This window comes from Aquarana catesbeiana, linkage group LG01 (genome assembly GCF_042186555.1).
Source record: "Aquarana catesbeiana isolate 2022-GZ linkage group LG01, ASM4218655v1, whole genome shotgun sequence".
In the NCBI taxonomy this organism is placed as follows: domain Eukaryota; kingdom Metazoa; phylum Chordata; class Amphibia; order Anura; family Ranidae; genus Aquarana; species Aquarana catesbeiana.
This window is the reverse complement of record NC_133324.1, coordinates 247,185,593-247,212,603: the sequence shown is the minus strand read 5'-3', so window position 1 is coordinate 247,212,603 and position 27,011 is coordinate 247,185,593. Positions and strand designations below refer to the sequence as shown.

At 43.9% G+C, this 27,011-nt stretch overlaps 1 protein-coding gene across 1 annotated transcript in view; it reads right to left on the bottom strand.

The window, feature by feature from the left end:
* Window positions 1-27,011, bottom strand: part of DNAH10 (dynein axonemal heavy chain 10) — a 246,788-nt gene that overhangs the window by 2,407 nt on the left and 217,370 nt on the right. Inside the window, exons 72-78 of the mRNA XM_073627593.1 lie at window positions 20,955-21,050; window positions 20,180-20,351; window positions 14,104-14,235; window positions 13,533-13,744; window positions 13,148-13,315; window positions 12,673-12,853; window positions 4,730-4,875 (exon numbers count right to left, since the gene is read on the bottom strand). Coding sequence (XP_073483694.1) covers window positions 4,730-4,875; window positions 12,673-12,853; window positions 13,148-13,315; window positions 13,533-13,744; window positions 14,104-14,235; window positions 20,180-20,351; window positions 20,955-21,050 — 1,107 coding nt within the window. The remainder of the gene's footprint in view (window positions 1-4,729; window positions 4,876-12,672; window positions 12,854-13,147; window positions 13,316-13,532; window positions 13,745-14,103; window positions 14,236-20,179; window positions 20,352-20,954; window positions 21,051-27,011) is intronic.

Below are 27,011 nucleotides of genomic sequence, written 5' to 3'. Positions count from 1 at the left end.
TTACTTTTGGCGGTATTTAACCACTGGGTTTTTTATTTTTTGCTAAATAAATGAAAACAAAACCCAAATTTTAGAAAAAAAAAACAATTGTGCAAATAAATAATTGTTCTTCATAAATTTAGGCCAAACTGTATTCTGCTACATTTCTTTGGTGAAAATAACATAAATCAGTGTACTGATTTACTTAGTTACTTAGTCTGTAGGAAAGTTATAAAGTCCACAAACTATGGTATATATCTGAACAGTGTCAGCTTGGTTGGCGGCGCCCCCCCCACCCCATCGGTTGCAGGAGGTTGAGCTCCTATAGGTGGCGGGCAGTGGCCGGATTGTGGGCTCCTATGGGGGGCGGGCAGTAGCTCCTGTGTTCTCTCCGCATCACAGCGACTTCCTCCGTGCGGCTCCTCCTCCTAGGCATCCAATAGGATTGCCTGTCCTTTCAGCCAATGGGTGACTGGTGTCAAAACCACTTTCTGATTGGCCGGGAGAGGATCAGTGCTATCACAACGAATATTGATTTAGCTGTTGTAGCACACCTGGGTGGGCGCGGAGCGCACTCTCTGCTACCCGAGCCCACTCTATATTAAAGCCTATTAGAGCCTCTTGCTCTAATCGGTGCTTCAAAAAAACAGCCCCTCCGCATTGGAATCCATGCACCGGTATCCTGAAAGGGGCCGGATGCATGGATAGGAGAGGCGGCGATGGACGGGGGGGCGTCGCCCGTGCGCCCTTAATGGATGGGCCCCGCCCCTGTATCTGAAAATCAATCAATCCTGATGTATGGATGGCCTGTCTCATTTCTTGAGGCCCGAAAATGTCAGGAAAGTACAAATACCCCCCAAATGACCCCTTTTTGGAAAGTAGACAGTCCAAGGTATTTAGTAAGAGGCATGGCGAGTTTTTGTCATTTTTTTTGGAAAATCATGAAATTTAAAAAAGTACAGCATCATTATATAACTAGTGTGGTGGTGATCAGGGACATTGACTAATGACAATATAACAAAAAACAAAAAAAAAAGATTTAATCATTTTTATTTTTTAATTACATTTTTTTCTTTTTTACAACACTGTGACCAGAGTAATATAATGTACCATAGTAACACTGTACTACTCTGGGGAAGTGATTTATTATGATTGCTTATAGCAGTGAATTTCATTGCATGCAAGTAAGCATTTTACTGAATGAAATCGATTCAGTTTGTTTTGTTGTGGTTAGCTGTGGCTTGGCCCAGCTAATCACATGGTACAGATGGGCTGTGATTGGCCCTGTCTGTACCATGTGATCACTGTGACCAATCACAGCTAGCAACACAATTATACACAATAGATGGCATGAAAGGAAGCCATCCATTGTTTACAATTGTCATGTGATCTGCTGTGATTGGTCACAGCAATCACATGGTACTGACAGTGATCCAGTACACTGATCAGCCATTGGCTGTGTCCAATGGACAGCCAGTGGCAGATCATGCTGCACCAGGGCCGTGCATGAGGCACGATCCTGGAGGATATCATATGATGTCTACCTAGATCAATGAAAAGGCCCGCTCGGCCGTCATTTCACTGTAGGCCAGGCAGGAATTTGTTAAACTGAGAAAATGTACAATTTTAAGAAAAAAAATAAGGTAATTTTGAAATTGATGGCAACAACACGTCTCAAAAAAGTTAGGACAGAGTCATGTTTACCACGGTGTAGCATCCCCTCTTCTTTTAATAACACTCTGTAAGAATCTGGGAGCTGAGGGATGTTGTCCCATTCTGGCCTACCTGCTCAACGGTCTTGGGCCATATTTTTTATTTCAAGATGCGCCAAATATTTTTAATTGGTGAAAGGTCTGGACACTGGTAGGCCAGTTAAACACCTGGAAACTTCTACTACAAAGCCATGCTGTTCTCATATTTTGTAGTGAGTATGCAGTTTAGCAGTGTCCTGCTATCCTTCCCTGAAAAAGATGTCTGGATGGGAGCATATGCTGCTATAAAACCTGGATACACCTTTCAGCATTGATAATGCCTTTCCAGCTGTGCATGTTGTCCATTCCATATGCACTATTGCAGCCCCATACCATGCAGGCTTTTGAACTGAGCTCTGATAACAAGCTGGAAGGTCCCTCTCCTATTTAGTTCAGAGGATGCAACTCCCATGGTTGCTAAAAAGAATGTAAAATTTTGATTCGCCTGACCACAGAACAGTTTTCTACTTTGCAAGAGACCATTTTATATGTGCTTAGGCCCAGAGAAGACAGCAACACTTCTGCATCATGTTGAGATATGGCTTCTTCTTAGCATGATAGAGCTGGATGGCACAGCAAACTATGTTCAGAGGCAATCATTTTTGGAAGTATTCCCGAGCCCATGCAGAATCATGCCTGTTTTTAACCACTTGCCAACCGCCGCACAAACATATACGTCTGCAGAATGGCACAGGCAGGCAAATGGGTGTACCTGTACTTCCCTTTGAATTTGCCGCCTATCGGGCGCGCGCGGAAGCATGCCCGCGGGTCCAGTGAACTCGATGTTCACCAGCGGCCTGCGATTGCAGCGAGGAGAGGCAGAACGGGCAGATGCCTATGTAAACAAGGCATTTCCCTGTTCTGCCTAGCAACATGACAGGGATATACTGCTCCCTGTCATTGGGAGCAGTGATCTCTGTCATGTTGTAGTGAGCCCACCCCCCCACAGTTAGAATCACTCCTTAGGACACACTTAACCCCTTGATCGCCCCCCTAGTGTTTAACCCCTCCCCTAGACTTTAACCCCCTTCCCTACCAGTGTCATTTATACAGTAATCAGTGGCTATTTATAGTTCTGATCACGTATAAATGACAATGGTCCCAAAATAGTGTCAAAAGTGTCCGATGTGTCCGCCATAATGTTGCAGTCCCGATAAAAATTGCCGCCATTACTAGTAAAAAAAAATAATAATAAAAATGCCATAAATCCATCCCCTATTTTGTAGACGCTATAACTTTTAAGCAAACCAATCAATATACACTTAATGTGATTTTGTTTACCAAAAATATGTAAAAGAATACATATCGGCCTAAACTATGGAAGAAATTTGTTTTTTTATATATTTTTTGGGATATTTATTATAGCAAAATGTAAAAAATATTGCTTTTTTTTTCAAAATTGTCGCTCTTTTTTTGTTTATAGAGCAAAAAATAAAAACCGCAGAGGTGATCAAATACCACCAAAAGAAAGCTCTATTTGTGGGGAAAAAAAGACATCAATTTTGTTTGGGTAAAACTTCGCATGACCGCGCAATTGTCAGCTAAATCGACGCAGTGCAGAATCGCAAAAAATGCTCTGGTCGGGAAGGGAGTAAATCCTTCCGGGGGCTGAAGTGGTTAATGAAGTGCCATCAGAGGGCCCGAAGATAACGGCCGTCCAATATTGCGTTTCGGCCTTGTCCCTTTTTCACAGAGATTTCTCCAGATTCTTGGAATCTTTTGATGATATTATGTACTATAGATAATGATATATTTAAAGCCGTTGCAATTTTAGGTTGAGGAACATTATTCTGAAATTTTTCAACAATTTCTAGATGCATTTTCATAGATTGGTGAAACTCTGCCTATCTTTAATTCTGAGACACTCTGACTTTCAAGGATACTCTTTTTAAACCCAATCATGTTACTGACCTGTTGCCATTTATTATAATTAGTTGCAAAATGTTTTTCCTTGTTATTTCCACTTACTTTGCCACCTTTTTGTTCCCTGACCCTACTAGGGGGTCCTAGTAGACAATAGGCTCAGCAATGGCATGCAATGCCAAGCTGCTGCTAACAAAGCAAACAGAATATTGGCATGCATTAAAAAGGGGGTCAACTCCAGAGATAAAACGATAATTCTCCCACTCTACAAGACTCTGGTCCGGCCGCACCTAGAGTATGCTGTCCAGTTCTGGGCACCATTCCTCAGGAAGGATGTACTGGAAATGGAGCGAGTACAAAGAAGGGCAACAAAACTAATAAAGGGTCTGGAGGATATTCGTTATGAGGAAAGGTTGCGAGCACTGAACTTATTCTCTCTGGAGAAGAGATGCTTGAGAGGGGATATGATTTCAATTTACAAATACCGTACTGGTGACCCCACAGTAGGGATAAAACTTTTTCACGGAAGGGAGTTTAACAAGACACGTGGCCACTCATTAAAATTAGAAGAAAAGAGGCTTAACCTTAAACTACGTAGAGGGTTCTTTACTGTAAGAGCGGCAACGATGTGGAATTCCCTTCCACAGGCGGTGGTCTCAGCTAGGAGCATCGATAGTTTAAAAAAACTATTAGATAAGCACCTGAACGACCACAACATACAGGGATATACAATGTAATACTGACATATAATCACACACATAGGTTGGACTTGATGGACTTGTGTCTTTTTTCAACCTCACCTACTATGTAACTATATGTAACTTTCATGAGACATGTTGCTGCCATCAATTTCAAAATTACCTTTTTTCCTAAAATGGTACATTTTCTCAGTTTAAATATTTTAATATTTTATATTTCCTATTGGGAATAAAATATGGGTTTATAAGATTTGCAAATCATTGAGCTATGTTTTTATGTAGATTTTACACAGCTTCCCAACTTTTTTGGAATTGGTGTTGTAGGAAGATTCAGAGGAACACAGTCATTTAAATACACATAAAAAAAAAAAAAATGAACAGCAAATGTGGTAAGGTACAGAGTGGTAAAAAGAGATTGTGAACTTTAACACTACCTACCTGTAATTTGAGGCGATGAGATTCGATTGGAATAACCTTTAATACAGGCAACTCCACAACAAGTACTTTGGGTTTACTTTTAACTAAGCATGAATTCTCTATGTCCCAGTCAGCTCCCTCGAGGTACAAGCCTGATATGAAGCATCCTGCACAAATATTGAAAAGGTTTAAATTACATATCTTCTACGGTGTCTGCTTTCACATAATACAAAAATAGGATTTTTGTACTAACCATGAAACCCTTTTCTCAAAGTCCACTAAGGAACACAGTCTTATGATAGTAAGCAACCAAGGGTTGTATTGCTGCCTACAAAAAAATGGACACTAGATATATAGAAAACTGAAGACCTCCTGGAAGCTAACCTTCATTTTTCTAAATGCCTGTTGTCCATTACTCCTCCCACCTCACACCAGCTCAGTTATATCACGGAGTGCAAAGAGAAAAAGATAGCATATGAGGAGGCAATGCTGGTCCCTCAATGTATGAGAAAAGGATTTTACGATTAGTACTTTGAGAGGTCCACAGCAGTGAAAATAAATCTTACATGCTCAAACATAAACCTTACACAAAAGAAGTTTTATGAATTTTTAACAAAATCATTTTGGACTTACATGATGTATTTCAGAACCTAGGTTTCAACAATCAGGCCATCAAAGCCAGGGATCAAGAAGCAGGGTAGAAGATGGGGGCGTGGCGATCGGGCTCCAAGATGGACACTTAACCAAGGAGCTCCGCTCGCCTCAGGAGATAATCCACAGCCATCAGAGCCCACCAGCACGTCTCATGACCCACAAACCTACCATCCAGATGGTGAGACCCCGCTGCACACGTCGGGAATGCCTAGACACCACAAAAACCCGCAACAACCGCAGAAAATGACGAGCTACTACTCTGCCCGCGGATTTCAACAAAATGGCGGCGGAGCGATAGATAACAGACCGGAGCACAGGTCCGAAGCGAGCGGCAGCAGAAACGGGCCAACATCCACCTCTATTCGATCCTCCAATCCGCCAAGTGTGTCATCCTCAGGTCCATCCAGCCCTTCCACGAGAAGCCCGGCCAAATCAAAGCCGAGGAGAGACTCTCCAACCAGACAAGGAACCGACCCGGGCATGGAGGTAAGCGGGCCTCACAGTGATCCCACACACCAGAGCAGCACTGACAGGGACCCTATCAAGGAATTTCCCACTGCAGACCGGCCTGTATCAGACACTTTATTGAAAGATATGCTACTGTCCTTACGCTCCTCATTGCAAGCAGACATGGTCAGGGGGATAACAGAGTGCCAGAGGGAGGTACAAGCCATAGGCCACAGAGTACACCAGGTGGAAAATAAAATGGAGGAATATACCTCAGCATACAATGTGATGGTGGAGGCCCATACAGCTCAGGGGGAGGACATTACATGGCTAAAGGTTAAAATGGCCGGGGACAGGTCCAGGAGGAACAACCTCAAACTGAGAGGAATCCCAGAAGATATTCCCCCTAACCAGCTCCTACAATTTGCCCAGACCCTATTCTCCACACTGGTGCCAGACGCTTCAGCACATGACCTTCTCGTGGACAGAATCCACAGAGTCCCTAAACCATCTTTTCTCCCTGCAGACATCCCCAGAGATGTCCTATTGAGGATGCATTTCTACCACATAAAAGACCGGTTACTCCAGGCCTCATGCAAACGGGAAAATATCCCTCAGCAGTATGTGAACATCAGACTGCTCCCAGATCTCTCCAGGCACACTTTACAATGTCGACGCAACCTGTTAACAGTCACAAAAGACTTGAGGAACCAAAAAATCCTCCATAAATGGAAGTACCCTGCCATGCTCTCTATCACCCATAATGGGGTCACTGTCTCAGTATCCACCCTGGAAGAAGGGCTAACCACTTTAAGGAGATGGAATATCATTCCGGACCAGCCTACCCCACAAGCTCACCCGGCAGGGCCCTCAATTCCTCCAAAATGAATGGCAGGTGGTGTCCTACAAACGTTCCAGCAAGAAACAAGCAGGTGGAAGCTCATAATTGAAACCCAAACCCACACAGGTTTATCTCCAGGGCTGAGTTTCTAAATTTGAATCTCTCCCTTACCCCTATAACACCAATAGCAGCTACATCTGCACGAGGATCAATTTTAAGATCCATTTCTTATGTTACATATGTTGACTTTTCATTTTGCTTTCAGTTTCTTTTTATCTCCTTCTTTAAGTGATATACGCAGCTTAATACGACACAACTTCACCTCCGATTCAGCAGAGGATTCGCTACAGTTAGTCGTCTCCAATGGCAAATGCACCACTGGATGAAACATATGGTCGCAGTGAGTACCCCCATTACACAGCCTCACGATTTACCACACGTCTATTAAGATGACGATCACCTGCCTTTCAATCAATGCCAGAGGTTTAAGCCACCCGGCTAAACACTTTTCTTTATGGAAAGAAGCTCACAAACAAAAGGCGGACATCTTGTGCGTCCAAGAAACGCATTTTCAACTCGACAACACTCCCTATTGCGCACACAAGGACTACCCACACATCTACATGGTCTGTATACCGCATCGCAAAACAGGGGGTGTCCTATTGGCCTTCAAAAATTCCCTATCCTTTGTACCCAAAGAAATTGTTATTGACGAAGAGGGCAGATACATCATTGCCACAGGGGATATTAACTCCAACCCATACACCATTGTAACGCTATACGCACCAAATTCGCAATCCAAATCAGATTCATCAAAAGAGCTCTACAAAGCAAAGGCCCTGCAATATGATAATCTTCTGATTTGTGGAGACTTTAATGCGACTCCGGACCCACTTCTGGATACATCATCAGGTAAAGGAAATTTATCCCTTCAATCATTACTACACAAAGAGGAGGTATTTGATACATGGAGATGTCTACATGACTATGAAAGGGACTACACCTTTTTCTCAAGCAGACATTGCTCATACTCCCGCATAGACTTATTCTTAGCGGATAAATGGCTCCTACAAAACATAGAAACAACGAAAATTCATGATATTACGTAGTCAGATCACTCTGCTATCTCTATGTCTATTGTGGAGAGGGGAATCTCCTCCTCACCCCTCATCTGGCGCTGTAACACACGTATTCTCCAAGACCCACAATACCAAACACTACTATCTCAGCACATTTTTTCTTAGACAATAATGGATCAGTCACTGACCCATACATCTTGTGGAATTCACACAAGGCCTTCATGAGAGGCATTTTAATTCAAACAGGAGCCAAAGAAAAGAGGAGACGGGCTTAGCAGCTTAACACTGTTCTCTTAGAAATACACAATGCTAATACTCAAAACAAAAAAAAACCCTACATTACCATTAACTGAGAAGTTAAACTCCCTTAGAGAAAAACTTAGAAACATTCTCTCCCAACAATATGACATGCATCTTCGACGCCTTCAACTAAACTATTATGCAAATGCTAACAGAGCAGGCAAATATCTAGCAAACAGATTAAAGGCGGCCCGCACCAAAACAAGAATAGCATTCCTAAAACATCCTACACTGCCACACAAAATCATAAATCCACAAGATATAGCTGACCAATTTGCAGACTACTATAGTTCACTATATAACCTGCACACAGACCCCAACACACACCAACCAACAGTAGAAAAGATTGAATCATTCCTAAAGAATATCAATCTCCCAACTCTTTCCGCACACCATCTAGAAACCCTGAACGCACCAATTACACTACGGGAAATAGAACAAACAATACATACACTTCCCAATGGAAAATCTCCAGGACCTGATGGCTTTTCCAACGAATATTTCAAAACATTTGCCAATATCCTATCACCACATATGTCAACAATATACAATAAAGCTGCCGAGACCGCAACTCTTCCTCAAGATATGCTGAAAGCATACATAGTGACACTACCAAAACCAGGCAAAGAACCCACCACTCCAGCAAATTTTCGCCCTATTTCTCTCCTTAACTCAGATATAAAAATATATGCCAAGCTATTAGCCAAAAGACTAACAGACATAATTCCAAACATTATACAGCATGACCAGATGGGTTTCGTGAGGGGGGAGACAAACCTCTGACGCAACTAGAAGAATTGTGAATGTGATCAACTTTGCTGAAAGAACTCGAACGCCTTCTCTGCTATTGTCGATAGACGCAGAGAAGGCGTTCGACAGGGTCCATTGGACCTATATGAAAATGACTCTCACCAAGTTCGGATTTAAGGGTGCCATACTGCAAGCCATTATGGCTCTATACTCATGCCCCTCAGCACAGGTCTATTCCTCAGGGTTCTTATCTAAATCCTTCCACATCACAAATGGAACTAGGCAGGGGTGCCCTCTATCCCCAACAGTTTTTAACTTGATGATTGAACCCCTAGCTAAGACTATAGGGTCTCATTCCTTGATTACGGGCTTCCAGTTTAGCTCCAGCTCACACACCATAAACCTCTTTGCAGACGATGTAATCCTCATCCTGACTAATTCGGCCACATCATTACCGCAAGCCCATGAAATTCTTACCACATTTGGGGAAGTTTCATACTACAAAGTCAACTTCACCAAATCATTAATATTGGATCTAGGAGTCCCACCCCACAAGCGCAAATTGCTACAGTCACAAATGCCTTATACGTGGCGCTCAGGAGGCATCACATACCTTGGTATCACGCTTACTAATAAAACCTCCACGCTTGTCAAATCCAATATGATCCCACTGATAGCCAAACTGGAGGCCCAAATCAGGAATATGTCCAACAAGGAAATCTCATGGCTTGGCAGAATCACAGCCTATAAGATGATGATATTGCCACAAATACTGTATATATTTCGCACTTTACCAATCCACATACCTCTTCATTATATCCACAACATAACAAAATTAGGTTGGAGATATATCTGGAATGGTAAAAAAGCTAGATGCTCCAGAAACAACCTCATGTCCCACAAAAAAATAGGAGGGGCAGGCCTAGCAGACTTATATGACTACTACTGGGCAGTTAGACTAGACCAGACCAAACTCTGGCTTAAAACTGAGGACACACCATTATGGGTAGACATTGAAACAGCATTAGCACCAACAAAAGACTTAACTCTAATATTGCTAAGTGATGGGTGGTTCCCATGGAAGTTGTCATCCTTTACCCCCCCCCCATGCAGATATCACTAAGAGCATGGAGATTCATACTTGCACAGAAACACAATGACATACAAGACATACAATATACCTTACCCCTGACACTACTAGAGACAAAGATTCCTTTACTGAAGACAAAGCATCTGACAAACAAAGGTATCACAAACATCTTAGATCTCTATAACGGAACACAACTCAAACCTATCGATCAGATCATGACCCAATATAACCTCCCGAATGACAGGAGACTCATTTGCCTGGGGATCACACACTTCCTTAAATCTTGCACTAGACCGACCATCTCCCTCCCAAACAAAATATGGCAATTCTACTCAACTGCTGACAGTAGCACAAAAGGTATATCCTTTTTCTACAACAATATAAGGGATAAAAACACATTCCTTAAAACTACAGCAATGAGAAAATGGGAGGATGAATTGGGCACTATCGTCTCAACAGAACAATGGCGACATTCATTCAGGGAAATACACAGAGCTTCTCATTGTGTTAAGCACTGGGAACTAGCAATTAAAATGGCTAACAGGTGGCATTATACTCCATATAGTTTGGCAAACTATTTCCCCGGAACTTCACCACTTTGTTGGAGAGCATGTGGACACACTCCTACACATGCTATGGCACTGCCCCACAGTTAAAAGTATATGGAACCAAGTATTTAGAGTACTCTCCTCTATAACCGGAATGCTCACACCCCCAGACCCGACTTTGGCAATCTTACACTTAAACATGGAGAAATTTCACACTGACTTTAGAGCTGTAGTGACTCACATACTGTTGAGACAAGATCACTGATCCTACGCAACTGGAAATCCACAACAGCCTTAAATATAACAGACATAGTTACAGCCGTTAACAGGAATTATACTTCTGAACGTCTCATAGCGATAAACTCATCAAAATGAGCGACTTTCGACAAATGTTGGTCTATATGGCCCTATAGATTTTGATCTAGCTGTTGCAAGAGGTGATTCTATTGTATTAACAGTACCTGTAGGTCTAGAATTATACCTATATACCAATTTCATGAACGTTACTTTCTGAATGTATATCACACTAAGATGTATATCACTTATTATTCTACTTTATGTTCTGTAACCCATTTATTTGTATTTTTTGTATCTACTTTCTGAGATACTCAATAAAAACTTACTGAAAAAAAAAGAAGCAGGGTAGAAGATTGATCATTGAGATAACAAATCTGACCAATCTGGTATAAGACACAGAGCGTCAGCTAACAGATGAGGATGGTGTACCACACTCTGCTAGGCTATATGAAGCTATAAAAATGCCCTCAGCCTTGATCCTTCAAAGTGGACAAGTTAAAGGCTTCTGCAGAGGAAAGACATCGATCCGGACATACTCAACCTACGGCACCACGTGGGCATCTGCTGCATACGTTGTCAGATACTGAACCCTGGAGAGAAACCAGTTTGTTGTTGAACTGAAAAGCTAGTAAGTCCACATCTGGTGTTCCCCAAAGCAGACATATGTCCTGGAACACCTCCTAATGGAGAGGGCATGCCCCCAAATCTGGTTCTCTTCCCCAGAAATGAGCACCTCAGGGATCATTAGAATATGACACTCCACCCTGTTCAAGACAGACTTTAACTTTTTAACCGCGACACTGATGGAGCTGGCACACCTTCATGCGTAGACAAATTTGTCTGCAGGCTTTGGTCCCTTGGTTTGCCAGTGACATTTAGAACCCTTAAGTCCAAGACCATGAAGAAAGACTTGTGGATCCAGGCAATTGAACCTGACTTGAAAGAACGATGGGAACATTTGATGCAGGATAGGAAGATAGGATAGGAAGATGTCACACCCCTGATGCCCCTGTACATGACAATTCAGCATCAATGAATCTGTCAACCCAGGGATTCAGGAAGTTCCCTGTGCATTTAATGTACACTTTGCATGTGCTCTCTCCTCCAAGTGCTGCATCATCAAGCCAAAAGGAGAAGAAAAAGACGGGAAAATGAATATGGCAGTTGAGCCCAACATTGGCCAGCCACCGGAGCACAGCTTGACAGTTAAAGTGGTTGTAAACCCTTACATATACTTAGTGAAATGACTAGCCTCAAGTGATACACAGAGCTGAAACAAATCCTACTACATATGTTGTACCTGTTTATTTGCAGCCATCTCTTCTCTACATTGTTTAAATTCCAGAAGTTACACAGCTTTTCTGAGCTTCCAGAGGCAGGTGGCAGTCATCTGTCACACACTGCACAGGTCAGAGAAGAGAGCTGAATGTGATCTGAGATCTGAGTGGAGGGAAGGGTCACACCCCCTCGCTACACAATCCCATTGAAAAATATGCACAGCTGAGGCCACCAATCAGAGGGCTTTGCGCTGGAGGTCCACTCCCCATCCCCCTTGATCCCTTGGAGTCAGTACAGCCTGTCAGAAATGACTCATGCAGACAGCAGAGGAATAAGATTGCAGACAGAAATCCCACAGTGCTTTGGACTGAGGCAAGAACACACTATAGACAGATATGCTTTGTTCATTTTTATGTCAGAGGTTTACAATCACTAAAGAAAGAGCTGGACTCCTCAAGTGGCCATCTTTTAAATCTAAATAAAGCACAGCCCAAGAATTATAGAGGAGGGTTCTCCCATGTGGCCAGCATGCAAAGTTACAAAAAGTATAAGGCAAACCCTGTAGTAAAATAGAAAGCCTCAGTAGTTGTTATATACAATGCAAAACACCTAAACATTCTTTTTTATTTGAGTACACTACTAATGTAAAACAATCCCAGGAACACATTTAGAGGACTAACCCTGCCCAGCTCTTTCAGTCACTTCTTCAGCTGTACGAAACTTGGTAACCTGAGTATACAATGTGGAACGGTCAAGTGGCCAGCCATTCTTCCTGCAGGTGGCTTGAACAAGAGCAGTCAGGTAGGATTCTGGGATATGTAGACCTGACAGCCACATGACATTTGGCTCTCCTTCAGTAACCTGAAACAAAAATTATCAATGAAACACACAAATGAAAAGCAGCTTTTAATTTTAAAAAAAGAACAGAGAGAGAACAAAGAAGAAGAACAATTCTAGAGCAAACTTTACACATTGTCAAAATATTGTATTGTCTGGTATTAAGTTTTTGTAAGCAATCAAACACCCTGCATTTAGTCTTGCAAATGAGCTCTAGTGATGGTCTACAAAAACATCCAGGCTGGGACACATTGAAGCTGCACTAGAATAGAATACATAAGATCATAAGATCTGTACTGCATGAGAAGCATATAGTACCCATGATGTGTACTGATTGTAGCGTCTTCTGAAGTGAATCATCCAGTTTCCCAAAGACTTCAGTGTATCAGGAGCCAGTCTTCTCCATATGTTTGGAATCTGACCATTAAAAAGTGCTCGGGCTACTTCATCTAACTCATTGCTCATTCCAACTTCCCCAGCCAAAGCCTACAGATATAACAAAACATTGTAATTATATATTAATAAACACACCATTAAGGTATTTTAAAAGAGTGAGCTGGTTGATAGTTATCTATATAATATTGACAAAATCAAAAATTGTCAGAATGGCTTAGAAATATAGTATAGCTGAAGCTGTAACAGTAGAGTCTATGAATGAGGAACAGTAAAGGAAATCAGACTCAAATAGCACTACATTACTCACCCTCTGAAGTTCAGCAAGAGACCTTGACATACGGATTATCAGTTTGTTAAATCTCTCCAGTTCCTGTAGCAGTACCACTGTGGTGGGTGAGATGTCCAAGCCAAAACTCTTTCTAATTTGATCCAGATCGAATATTTGCGGCAGTTTGTTTTCAATGTCTTTTGCCACTTGCCCAATGTACTCATCACGGCTAATCCCCAAGCCAGATTCACCTGCAGGAATAATGAGTCAATGTTTAACATTGTGATACTGGTATCTATGTGTTACGGCCATGTTAAAGTACTCACAGGCAGTGTATAAAAGCCATAATGTAATTGACAAACAAAACTATGTATGATGTCTACAGTGCACAATATATATACGATACACTGTACATTTTGGCTTTGTCTTATACACAGGCACTTTTTTGTTTTAAATTTGATGTGATAACCATCACTTTAGGAGCACTTTAACATCAGCATATTTTGTTAACCTTGAAACATTTATACAGTTTATTGATCTTTCATAGCTGCTGTAAACATAAGCATAGAATGCAAATGTAAAAATCCACAAGCAGTTCCAGTTGAATTACCTGTTTGTGGCTGAAGCTCCAGGAGGTGAGACCACATATCCCGAGCTGCTTGTGTGTAATATCCAATTTCAGCATTTGAGTTAAGGCCAAATACTTCAGGGGTGTTGGCCAGTGGAAGGGACTCTATCTCCTCTGTTAAATAAAAGACATTGACAATAAATGTGCAAGTAATTTTACTGCGTGACAGACATACTGTACATTTCAACAAAGAGGCCAGATCAAAATGCTCTTTACGCAACATAGGTTTGCAAATTAATATATACACTTAAAGCAAATGACCTTCCTCTGCACTCCATACTCCTTATGATCCAGAGCTTTTATATGGGTCTACCAATTTGCAATACCTTTGTCATTATTTATGATCCTGAAGTAATACATATTTTTGTGACAAATAAGGCTGTCTTTTGGCCACGCAGTCCTCCTAAATTATTATTTGTTTTTTCTTTAGAATATGTAAAAAAATGAGTAAAACAAACTTTAAATAACACACTTTTTTTAGACTTAACCAGTAGTAGTTTTAAAATGATTACTAAAAAAAAATATGCTATTTGTTCCATTTATAAAGGCACTAAAATTATGTTTCTGCTACAAAGCTGAACAAAGTTATTTAGAATGGAATACAGTTTTTTTTTTAATTATGTGCATCATAGGAAACTGAAATGTACAGAGGCACTTGACTCAAGAAAAACCATGGTTTTAACAGTCATGCCAGTAAAGCCAGCGACCCTTAGCCCTAGAATGACAAAAAGGTCCTTGGGACAGAAGATCCTGACTGAGCCCACCGAGTGTCTGCCAGGTGTCTTAATGCAGTTTTTAACCTAAAAGCAAAGATGCAACATATTGCAGCTTACAAATCCTTAGATGTGGTGGCATTGGTTCTCTTTTCTCCCTTTATTTCACCAGGCGGCAATTTGAGAGGGGCGGCAATTCAGGGGTGAACTGGGCCGGGATGGTGGGAGCGTGCTGTGAGCTTCAGCATTCAGGGTGGCTTCTCTGCTGCTACCGTAGGTGCAGGCTTCTTATTGTTGCTGGCCTGCCCACCACCTGTAGCACAGAGCCGACAGGCTTTTGGAGCACTTTCATTGGCTTTGGCTGTGGTAGGTGTCAGATAGGTCACGCTGGTGAGCGGGGACAGAAGTCCAGCATGCCTGAGCGAGCTTGTGGTACACACTGCCTCTCCCGCCCCTTTCTCCCTGCCCATGTGCTGCATTTATAAAGAGGAAGAGGGGGTGGGAAGATTAAACAAGCAGCTGACAGCCACAGTAAAGCGCTGACTGTGAGCCCCACCCCCCCGGACCATCCAAGTGAGTGAGCTGAGCACTGTCACTGACCAGACCCTGACCCCCCTATCTTCCCCCCCTGTCCCCCCTGTCTCTCTCCCTGTCCCCCTCTCTCTGCCCCCTCCCCCCTCTCTCTCTATGCACCCTCTCTCCCTGCCCCCTCTTTGGCAGCAAGTGACAAATGACACGCTTCATCTGGGTGGCAGGTGACAGTGGCAAGTGACATGCAGCATCTGGTGGCAGGTGACGGTGGCAAGTGACACACAGTATCTGGTGGCAGGTGACGGTGGCAAGTGACATGTTGCATCTGGGTAGCAGATGACAGTGGCAAATGACATGCTGCATCTGGGTGGCAGGCGACAGTGGCAAATGACATGCTGCATCTGGGTGGCAGGCGACAGTGGCAAATGACATGCTGCATCTGGGTGGCAGGCGACAGTGGCAAATGACATGCTGCATCTGGGTGGCAGGTGACGGTGGCAAGTGACACACTGCATCTGGTAGCAGGTGACAGTGGCAAGTGACATGCAGCATCTGGTGGCAGGCGACAGTGGCAAATGACATGCTGCATCTGGGTGGCAGGTGATGGTGGCAAGTGACATGCTGCATCTGGTGGCAGTCGACGGTGGCAAGTGACACGCTTCATCTGGTAGCAGGTGACGGTGGCAAGTGACATGCTGCATCTAGTGGCAGTTGACAGTGGTAAATGGCACGCTGCATCTGGTGGCAGTTGACGGTGGCAAGTGACACTCTGCATCTGGTGGAAGTCAACGGTGGCAAGTGACATGCTGCATCTGGTAGCAGGTGACGGTGGCAAGTGACACGCTGCATCTGGTGGCAGGTGACGGTGGCAAGTGACACGCTGCATCTGGTGGCAGGTGATGGTGGCAAGTGACATGCTGCATCTGGTGGAAGGTGACAGTGGCAAGTGACATGCTGCATCTGGGTGGCAGGTGACGGTGGCAAGAGACATGCTGCATCTGGTGGCAGTCGAAGGTGGCAAGTGACATGCTGCATCTGGTGGCAAGTGATAAGCTCAGGGTTCCCACTGATTCTGCATTATGGTGAGTTGAACTATTTCATTATATATTACAATGTAGTAATAGAAATAATGTGATTTGATTATCCTGACACCATATTAAAGTGGTTGTATACCCTTATTTTTAAACCTGTACGGTTTAGGTGATATTCACTTTTCGTGCAGCCACTGACATCAGCGGCGCATGCTCTGTGAATGCCCGGCTGAAGGTCTAGCAGACGCTGCCAGACCCTGCCGGGAAGAAGACTCCCGCGTGCTCCGGCCACTCACAGCACCGAAGCCGCGAACCTGGAAGAAACGCAGAGGGCAAAATGTCAGCTCCCTCGGCGTGGATTGGGCTGCGATACGGGGACCTCATTATAAGGTAATTATTTCATAATGAGCTAGCATGCTATGCATACTAGCTCATTATGCCTTTGCCTTACAGGCAAAGGCATGTAAGGCAATGTGCAGGTATACAACCGCTTTAAGCATGGTGTCGGGATGATTTCAGTGCTAGCACCAACCATTCACCCAACAAATCACCCCCACCGCTGAATTCCCTGTCAACCCTGAGACTACAATCCCTCCTTCCCCGGTCCTTGGCAAAATTGTCCCTGAATGGCAATTTGCAAATATGGTCACCCTACCGGGGGGCAGGGTAGCAGATTTCCCCCAGCCCCCTCTGATGCCTCTGTTTGGGGGTTCTAAGTAAATATTGTGTACATATGTTAAAATCAGCAAAAAATGCTGATTTTAACGTGTATAAAAAAGTAAAAAACTGCCAGAGTGCCAAGTGGTTAAGCTACAGCACCTATAGCATGACAGAGGTAGTTCACCTTGCCTATTGCCCGCTTGCTGGTCGTAGTGTTGAAAGGGTCAGCAAATGCATTTGTGTTTCTGGCTGACCGGAAAGACTGAGGAGTTTTAAATAGCTGGCCTGTAGCCACCAGTAGCAGAAAATAACTGAAGAAACTTCCAGAAATTATGGGCTGTCACAGAAAACACCATTATAAAACTACAAAAATCATTGCACTGTAGAAAATTCAAGGATTTAACTTATGAGACATGAATCTACCAGTGCATGTAGCCTTGACTAAGTAAACTTCCTGGATTTCCTATTCACTGTACCCTGCTTATGCATTGGAAAGGTCTTTCTATGTAATTTTAAAAACAAAAAAATCTCCGCGCTATCATAGAAAGTACCCCAAAGAGAGCAGCAGTTCAACTGTGAAAAACACAACATACAAGAAAAATAAAAAAACTGCGCTATGAAGTGAGAACCCTGCCTTTGGCCAATCATTGCTTGCACAGCAGAGTACGCTGTGATTGGCCAAAGCATGCAGGTCAGGTGCATGCTTTGGCCAAACAGCAGCCATCAATGCACTGCGATCTCGCAGTGCATTGACAGTCTCGTAGTTCATTATGGGGCGCTCGAATTTCCCACAAACGCCCCATAATGTTCTAAATTCACAGTCGAACACCCGACACTTACGTTCGACTCAAACATCGGGCTCATCCCTACCAAGGAGCCATCGGGTCCCCATTTGGGGAGGCTGACATTGGGTTTTTAGTTGCCAAACCTGACTCCATCTTCCAGGCAGGAAGATCTTGTCTTTTATCTTGTTCATGATAAAATCCTCTACAGAGGGATGAAGAGAAAAAACCTTGGTGGAACAGTTAGGTCTTTGAGAACTGAGCCCAGACATGGTCTGTTTAGGTGAGCCAACATCTGACAAATTCCGCTGGTGGGATCTCCTCCTCTAGGGAAGGGATGGATTCAACAAATGACAATGCATCCTTTAGAGCAGTGATGGCAAACCTTGACACCCCAGATGTTTTGGAACTACATTTCCCATGATGCTCATGCACTCTGCATTGTAGTAGAGCATCATGGGAAGTGTAGTTCCAAAACATCTGGGGTGCCAAGGTTCGCCATCACTGCTCTAGAGGGTCTGTAACAGAATCCAAATTATAGGCATCTCTGTGTCAGATTCCACTGGGGTTAAACAGACAGTTGGAATTTTAAACCCTTGTGATCATGAGTAACACTAAAGGATGCATAAAACCTTGCATACCAGAAGAAAGCATCTATGCTGTGATCTGTAAGAAGTGCAAAAAGCACAATCTTTTCCCATTCCCAGCTTGACCTTGCACATAGAGCCAATTAGGTCCTGAGTTGCTGGATTGCCTGCAGCCATAGGGTGATCATTTAGTGCCAGACATGCGTTAAATTTAAAAAAAGGGCTGTTGTACCTGTGAGTAAAAAGAGCTACCTCACTCTCCCAGGTATATTAAGGGACCAGCTTACAGGGTAGATGGAAGTATGGCTTTGTGACCACACAAAGGCAGGCAGAGTGTAATAACCCCCCCCCCCATTGTGTCTATTAAAATCTATTGTGTCCCTGGTGCCAGTGTTTTGCCAAGAAAGGTCCGCCGTCGGATAGTTTCCGCCCTGTACTGCGCAGGCGCAGCTCTTGCGCAGTACGGAGGACAAAGGAGACGCTGAAAGTCTCCGAACATAAACAGCTGTTCATCAGCTGTACACGGCGCCTGCGCAATTAAGACTACATTGTGTCACACGTTCCCGATACTCGTGCAACTCTGCAAGGAGTGGGTGTAGGGGTGGATGCATACAGAAGAGGCCGCATGATGGGCAGAGCTCATACAAGAGGGTTCTGCAATGGATCTGCAACAAAACATCAAAATCCGCACTGATACTGTGGCAAATTGCTTGTGTTAAATAGGTCCAGCAAACCCGCCCATCAACATTGAAAAACCCACCCTCCAATTGTGTAAACGCTCCCCGCAAAGATCCGCCCCTTTGAGAAATCCACCCCCATCGTATGAGCTCTGCCCATCATGTGGCCTCTTCTGTATGCATCCGCCCCCCCTTGCAGAGAGCGCCCCCTGATGCGGGAGTGTGTGGCACGATGTAGTCTTAATTACGCAGGCGCCGTGTACAGCTGATGAACAGCTGTTCATGTTCGGAGACTTTCGGCGTCTCCTTTGTCTTCCGTACTGCGCAAGCGCTGCGCCTGCGCAGTACAGGGGTGGACACTATTTGACGGGGGACCTTTCTTGACAGGACACCTGTTGGTGAAGAAGACAGGCTGTTGGTGAAGAAGAAAGGCAGACTCTGTGAGAAAAAGGCACAAAATGTAGGTACAAAAAAAGGGGAAAATCCCAAAACATCCAGAGATCTGCCTAACCACTCACAAGAAGTAAGTCATCAGAAATGAGGGCAGATGAAAACCGCCACAGCTCTGGTCCAGAAAACTTTGTAAGGAATCCCCAGATGTACTGGCCTGATCTGAAAGTAGAGTCCTGGAGAAGTTGGAATACAGATGGACTGCCACCGTCATCACAGAAAAAACATCAGTATAATAGAATAAAAGCTTCCAAATTATGCAAAAATATAGCAGAAAGGAAAGAGACATCCGTTCTCTTAAGGACATTAAGTGAAACTGAGCAGGTGTGAGATGGGGAAGTTATAGCTTTGGGAAGGTTGGCCTTCAGTTTCAATGTGCTTATTACCCATTTCTCATGTTGGTGGCAACATAACCAAGGGTTGCTTAACTGTCTTCTCTCATAACAGAAAGTTTTTAATCTGTGTTTAATGTGTAATGGATGCATGGGTGGTATGTAAATAGTAGGAATCTAGTTAAGATTAGCTAATGTGCATATTAAACCTGAGACTGAACTATTAATAGGTCAAAGTAAAAGGTAGAAACAACTCTACCAAAAACTCTGATTGCAATGACAGACATTATCTTACCAACAAAGTCATCCTTTTTATCACCACTTGGGATTTTGTAGTCAACTTCATCATTCTTATAAAAGTGGAAAAGCTGGAATGTGTCAAATATGAAGTCACCCAAATATTCATCCATGTACGTGGTTAGAATTCTTCTATCAAAGCTATCGATGGCTCGGCCACCATACATGACCTGTAGATACACAGTAAGATGTCATTAGGCTTCCTAAAGACCAGTTCAGAATGGTGCTTTTAGCTGTATATTTTTAATGACACATAAACTCATATTTTAGTCTATCCCATTCTAGTAAGAACCAGGAACTCTCTTAAAGGGGCTGCATGAATTACCAAAGAACTTCTAATTAATTACAAGCACAGCACTGTTTTTCTCAGCAGTCTTTGCTAATGGAACAAAATATTATATATATATTATATGTGTGGAAGCAGATCAGTAGTTCAAAGCATTCCTGAAATTAGCCAAGACAGTGTGAGAGCAAGGCAGTTCTCACTTCTCAAAATACATACATATGGCCATTCTGTGATACTTACTCTATATTCTGTATGTTTCTACCACAAACCCCTCAAACACACAGAAGAAGCATAAATGCCCCCCATAGTGTCTATGAATCATTTGTAGCAGGAAAACAAAAGTCTCATTTATACTCATCTAGCATTTGTCTGTAAAGACAGAGGCCAATAATTGCATGTGTTTTACAGTAAGCTGCGTGACCTTGCTATTTATGTTGTTGCTGGAAATCAATGACATTAGCAGGTAAAAGCCAGGAAACAAACCAACCTCTCCAATAAGGTACTTTAGACTGCCCCACGGTATCCTGGTATCATTTTGAGTGTAAGCTTTGGTTAGATATGTATTTAATATTTCCATGCACACCTAAAAGGAAAACAAAAACAAGTGATGTTAAATACAACTATTCTATTAACGTGATCAGATTTTATGCTAAATAAGAAGATTTCCAATATGTACAAAAATTCAGCTGCTATTTGATCTGGGGCAGCCCCTCCATTAGGGACGCACAGGCGCCACCTCCCCGATCCATGTGTTTGGCCCCTTGCACCTTGCAGGACGCCGGATGCATGAATTCCAATGGGGGGGAGGGGGTTGAAGCACCTGATTAGAGCCAGGGACTCTAATAGGCTTCAAAATAGGGTGGGCTTGGGGTGCATGGAATACGAACCAAGCCCACCCTGGTGTGTTACAATAGCAAATGAATATTCGCTATTGAAACACTGATCATACTCCCGGCCAACCAGGATTGACCAGTCACCTGATTAGCTGAAAGGACAGGCGATCCTTTTGGACGCCTAGGAGGAGGAGAGGAGATGGGCAGCAAAAGCAAGGAGGAGGAGAGGACAGAGGAACTGCTCCCCGATGCCTGCCACCTAGATGGGGCAAGTGCCAAACCGACTGGCTTCCATATAAATGACAGGACAAGAAACCAGAGGCCCAGGCCATGGCAACCCAGATTCTATTTTCCCCCCAGAGTAGGTGTAACACACAATAAAATTGCATATGACAACAGTTGCATTGTTTATTACTGTCAGAGTTGTAAATGAGCAGGCAATGAAAAAAAATGTAATCATGAATACACTCCTTATTTTGTAGCACCAGAGAGTACATCACAGTTGTAATATATGGGAATACCCAAAAAAGTTGCAAAAAAAGGACCGACGAGACAGAAAACGCAAAAAGGAAAGCAGCCTATAAATAGCATAACATGTCAGATTGTTCTTGATAGGTGTTTCATGATGTATCATATTCAATCAGAAAAACTTTTTTTTTTTTAATAGATAACTGGAGGTAATGCATGCAATGGTGTAAATGGTCTTGGAAGGCTGTAGTTGGGAGGGCTTCTCTCCCTCTCTCTCTGCAGTCCTGCCAGGTAAAGTGTGAAGGAATGTGATGTAAATAATAATAATAGTAATCTGAAAATGTCTATTTTCTTATGTGCATACATATTTTTCTCCTTTCTCATTATATAAGTATACAGGTTTGCTCTGTTCCTATATTTTCTCAAAATGGCAGGTACCCCCTGCATCCCACACATCAGAAGAACGCGGAACTGAAGATAAAACCAAGGACAGCCAGACCTCGTTATGAAGATTCTCCATTTTCTTTTTCTATCTTAACCAATGAGATGTACCTATTAGACTAACATAGCAATGACGTATTTGTGTGTATAAAACATTAACACCGCCTTGAATAAATTAGAAGTGTAAGAAGTAACGGAGCTGAGCGTGTCTCAGAGTGTTTACTTTTATATGCATGCATATCAACACTTTCAAATTAGAGACAGCAGCAGATAACCTTGGGCTCGATTGGAGCTCTTAATCATTTCCATAACAGATGGTGCCGAAACCCGGGACCTCAGGCTACAGTCGAAGCCGTACCGCGATAAGCATTTGGGCGTTAACTGATTGATGAGAGTGGGGTTTGCGCAGCCCTAACAGTACCGGTAAGTTTGATTTATATTCTTACCACTGTACGACTTTCTTATCTTTCGGTTGACGGCTGGATTCTGTCGGTATGCTGAGACTGTCTTAGAGGCAGGTATTTCCTCGCCTGAGGTTGTTTTAACGAACCTGCCAATGGGTTTCTGCTGACTGCATTTTTTGTTCACTGTCTGCCATTCTTTGGACTGCGAAACTCAGCAGTCTAAAAGTGCTACATGTGTGAATGGGTAGTCTCATCTCCAGATGAGCTTTCGGCCTCTGGAGGAAACATGAGATTGTTTCCCTTGTAGCAAACGTTTATAGACGGGTTACTCTGGGTTCGACGAACCTTTGAGGGTTATCTCAGCTGCTGGCTTTGCAGTCTAAAAGTGTTACAGAAGTCTCACCCCAAGACGAGTTGTCGGCCTCTTGGTGTAGAGCTGGAAAAAAAAACGTCTATAAACGGGTTTATTTTTGCAGGGTGGTCTGCCCTTGTGGTTATCTTAGCCTGCTGAAATTTTGCAGTTCGAAGAGTGGCAGGTGTAATGTCCTGTCGTGAGTGTATTTGTGGTTTACTGTTTGCTATACACGAGAGGGGTTGGGGTGGGGACTGGTTAAGGTCGGAGGGGGGGCTGCCCGGGGGATCTGTTGGGTCGCGGGCCGTTGCTCCTCACTACCCCTGATGTGTTTGTTCTTGTTCTGAGATTAACCTAGGAGCGCAGTTTTATGTGCTCCCACCGAAGGAATTTGTTGATAAGAACACTGAGAAAAAATATTAACCCCTTGGTTGTACGTATTCTCCTCTCAAGCCGTTAGCCGAGAAACAGAGAGAGAAAAGAAAGTGATATTGTAAAGAAAGTGATATTGTAAAGAAGGAGAGAAGAAGATGTTGAAATAGTTAACAAAGTTGAAAGAAGTGGCGAAAGTTATGTTGCTAAAGAAACAGGGAGAAAAATCCTGTGTGATAAAGAAAATTGGATAAAGGAAGTTAAGAAAGATGGCGATTGTATTATGTATGTGTATCACAGAGCTGATGATATGTTGGAACTTGAAACAAAGGAGGGGAGGGACAGCACTGCCCTCCGTCTAACAACCACTCCTTTCTCACCACCCAAGCACAACCCACTGTGACAACTCAGCCCAGCGGCCATCTTAGTGCACCCATGCCTTCACTTTCTACCCAGCCCAGTGCACTTCCTGCTGGCGGCCATCTTGGTACACCCAGTAAGCTTAAACACAGCCTGTACCCAGCCCTCCCTGTTTTAAACCAGGATGGTTCGTACCACACATCTGTCTTCCCCAATACGGAAGCATCACATTCCCAGGCCGGATATGTTAATGATGAAGAAGCATCTGAGTGGGAAGCCCAACAGCAGGCAGCAAAGCCACCCACTGATTTAACCCCCAATCCGGCTCCAGACTCTCAGTTCCGTGAGGATCTCAAACACATGCTGGCAACCGTAAGGAACAGTGCCTCTTGCCAGCCCCCGCCCCAACAACAGTCTCGGTTACCAGAAGGGGCACCAGTGATGTATGTCGCTTTTACTCCATCACAAGCAGCGGCCTTAGTGACAAGTCTGCCTGACCCAGAGAAGCAGCCAATTCCCTTCTACCACAGGATAGTGCAGATACAAGAAACTTACTCAGCTGCCTGGAGAGACTTGATCAGCCTATGCCAAATCAAAGCAGGATATGTCTTTTGGCCAGTCATGCAGATGGCCTTCAATGATGCCTGCCTGACAAGTGCCACTTCCTACACCTCAGGCGTGGAGTTCTGTGCACAACTCCACGACTGGGCAAAGGAGAAGTTGACGGATCAGACCACCACAATCCAAGATATTACCCAAGATAAAGGGGAGTCTGTGAAGAAGTATCATGCTAGACTCATAAAGACACACACACATGTTATCAACTGCTTTTGTTTCAGGGCTCAGAGAGGATATCAGAAAAGGCCTGATGGTGGCCCGCCCTGAATACCATTCAATGAAAATGTCTGATTTATTGTTGGTGACCAGAGGTATAGAAAATCAAAAAGGTAAAAAACCAACGCCCCTCATGGTAACCCATGACGAAGATCCCGCCTACACTAGTCCACCACCACTGCCCAATACCAGGGAAAGGATCACCTGTTACAACTGTGGGAAACGGGGTCACTTCAGAAAAGAATGCAGAGCCCCAAGATGTCCCAGACGAAAAACCTACCACTTTCCTCATTGACAGGGGTGCAGCCAAAAGTGTGTTGAGGGCGGTGAACCTGCCTAATAATTCTTTCCTTTCCACTATTGATGTTTCCTGCGTAGGAATGGATGGGGTGCCCCGCTCCAGTCCACTTCCTGATTTGCTTGCCAGATTTGTGGTGTACTCTACATGTCCCGTGAATCTACTAGGAGCTGATGTGTTGTCCAGACTACAGGCCTCAATCAGGACACGCCTGAAGGGGGGATGAAGTTACATACTTCCCTATCTTTAGAAGACTCATCTGCTTTGTGTTCTCTGCCTCTCCTGATGACACTTAATGAAGCAAAAACTTCAAGTTCAATAATGCAGGAAGTACTTGACAGAATCCCTGCGTGCCTATGGTCCACAGGACCGGAAGACAACGGTCACTTAAAGGTGCCACCAGTTTCAGTCAAGCTAAAAGAGGGCGCATCATTGCCCCGGAAACCACAATAACCCCAAGAAGAGAATCCTAAAGGAGAACCAGGTACCTGCTGTGGATGCCTTTGACTGCAAAATACCTCACAGAGGTGGACCTTACAAACGCTTTCTTCAGTGTCCACCCTCACCCCTCCTGCTGGTACCTTTTCGCATTCATCCACGGAAAGAAACGGCAACATACCTAAACAGTTGTGCCACAAGGGGCACAGAACTTTCCAAGCCAGTTTGCAAAAGCTATGGCTATCATCCTTGACACATGACAAGAGGAACACCCGGAAATGATTCTCTTCCAACATGTTGATGACCTTCTCCTTTGTGCAGCTGACTTACCCCCTGTTGAAGTCACCTCAGAAAGCCTGTTGTGCTATCTTGCCAACCAGGGCTGCAGAGCCTCAAAGCCCAAAATGCAGTGGTGCTCAACACCTGTCATTTTCCTTGGACTAATTTCCTAGTGCAGAGCATGGATTCCAGAAGCCTTCCTACTGATGCTCTGCAATCAGACCCTTCCAGATGTCTCCTGAAGAAATATCTAAGTTTGAGGCCCTCAAGTGTGCCATCTCAGGCGCTAGGGCTCCCAGCCTACGGCAAAACGCTCAAGCTCTTTGTATCCGAACGTCTGGGACATGCTGCAGGTGTACTCACCCAATCACACGGCATCAGCCTACGCCCCGTAGGATATTATTCCTGTCGGCTGGATGCGGTAGCAAGAGGAGGCCTATTGTGTCTGCGAGCTGGATTTGCTACACAAGCCTTGCTTGACAAAACTTTGAACTTGGTCCTCGGACACTGCCTCGTTCTGCTTGCTCCCCATGACGTTGTTGCCATATTCAACCAAGATCCAGCCGAAACACTTGTCCACTACCAGACACTTGAGACTCCTGTGTTCCCTCCTACTGGACAGCATTACTCTATTAAGTTGTCAAACACTGAACCCTACCACCCTTCTTCCACTTCTCGAGGGAGGAAAGGAGGAGGAGGAGTAGAGTCTTGACTTGTCACCCCATGACCACACAGGACACGCGGTCACCACTGAAAACACTGTTCTACAAGCTGAAGCCTTACCACCGGTGATGTCTGCACAGGAGGCAGAGCTGTAAGCACTTACTACAGCATGTAAATGGGCAGAGGGAAAAAGAGCCAACATTCATATGGACTCAAGATATGCTTTCAGCATTGCCCATGATTATGGTGTTATCTAGAACAGAGGATTCCTGACGGCTGCAGGAACACCTGTGAAAAATTGATGCCTTGCTTCTCCCAACCCAAGTGACTATTCTGAGTAAAGCACATGACAAACTGAACTCAAAGGAAGCTCGAGGCAATCATCTAGCCAATTCAGCTGCCAAACAGACAGCTGGTGGTCCACGGGAAGTGGACAGTAGGGTGGTAGAAGAAGACCACCCCGTGCTTACCTTACAGACTTTCCCAGTGGACAGAGTTTATCTAAAAGAACTACAGGAAACAACAAGTCCGGATAAGAAGGAAAGCTGGAAACGGAGAGGAGCAACTCTCAGAAATGGACTATTCGAGTGCAACAAGAAGCCTTGTCTACCCAGGAGTATGTACCCAGCCGTGGTGCAATGGGCACATGGAGCTGCCCACTTGACAAAGACTTTTATGAACTCTCTTATCAACAAGTGTTGCACCAAGAGTTACTCCACTGACCGACAACTTCTGCAGATCATGCATTATCTGCACCAAATGTAACCCAGGATGCACAGAAGAAGCACAGAAGAAGCACCTG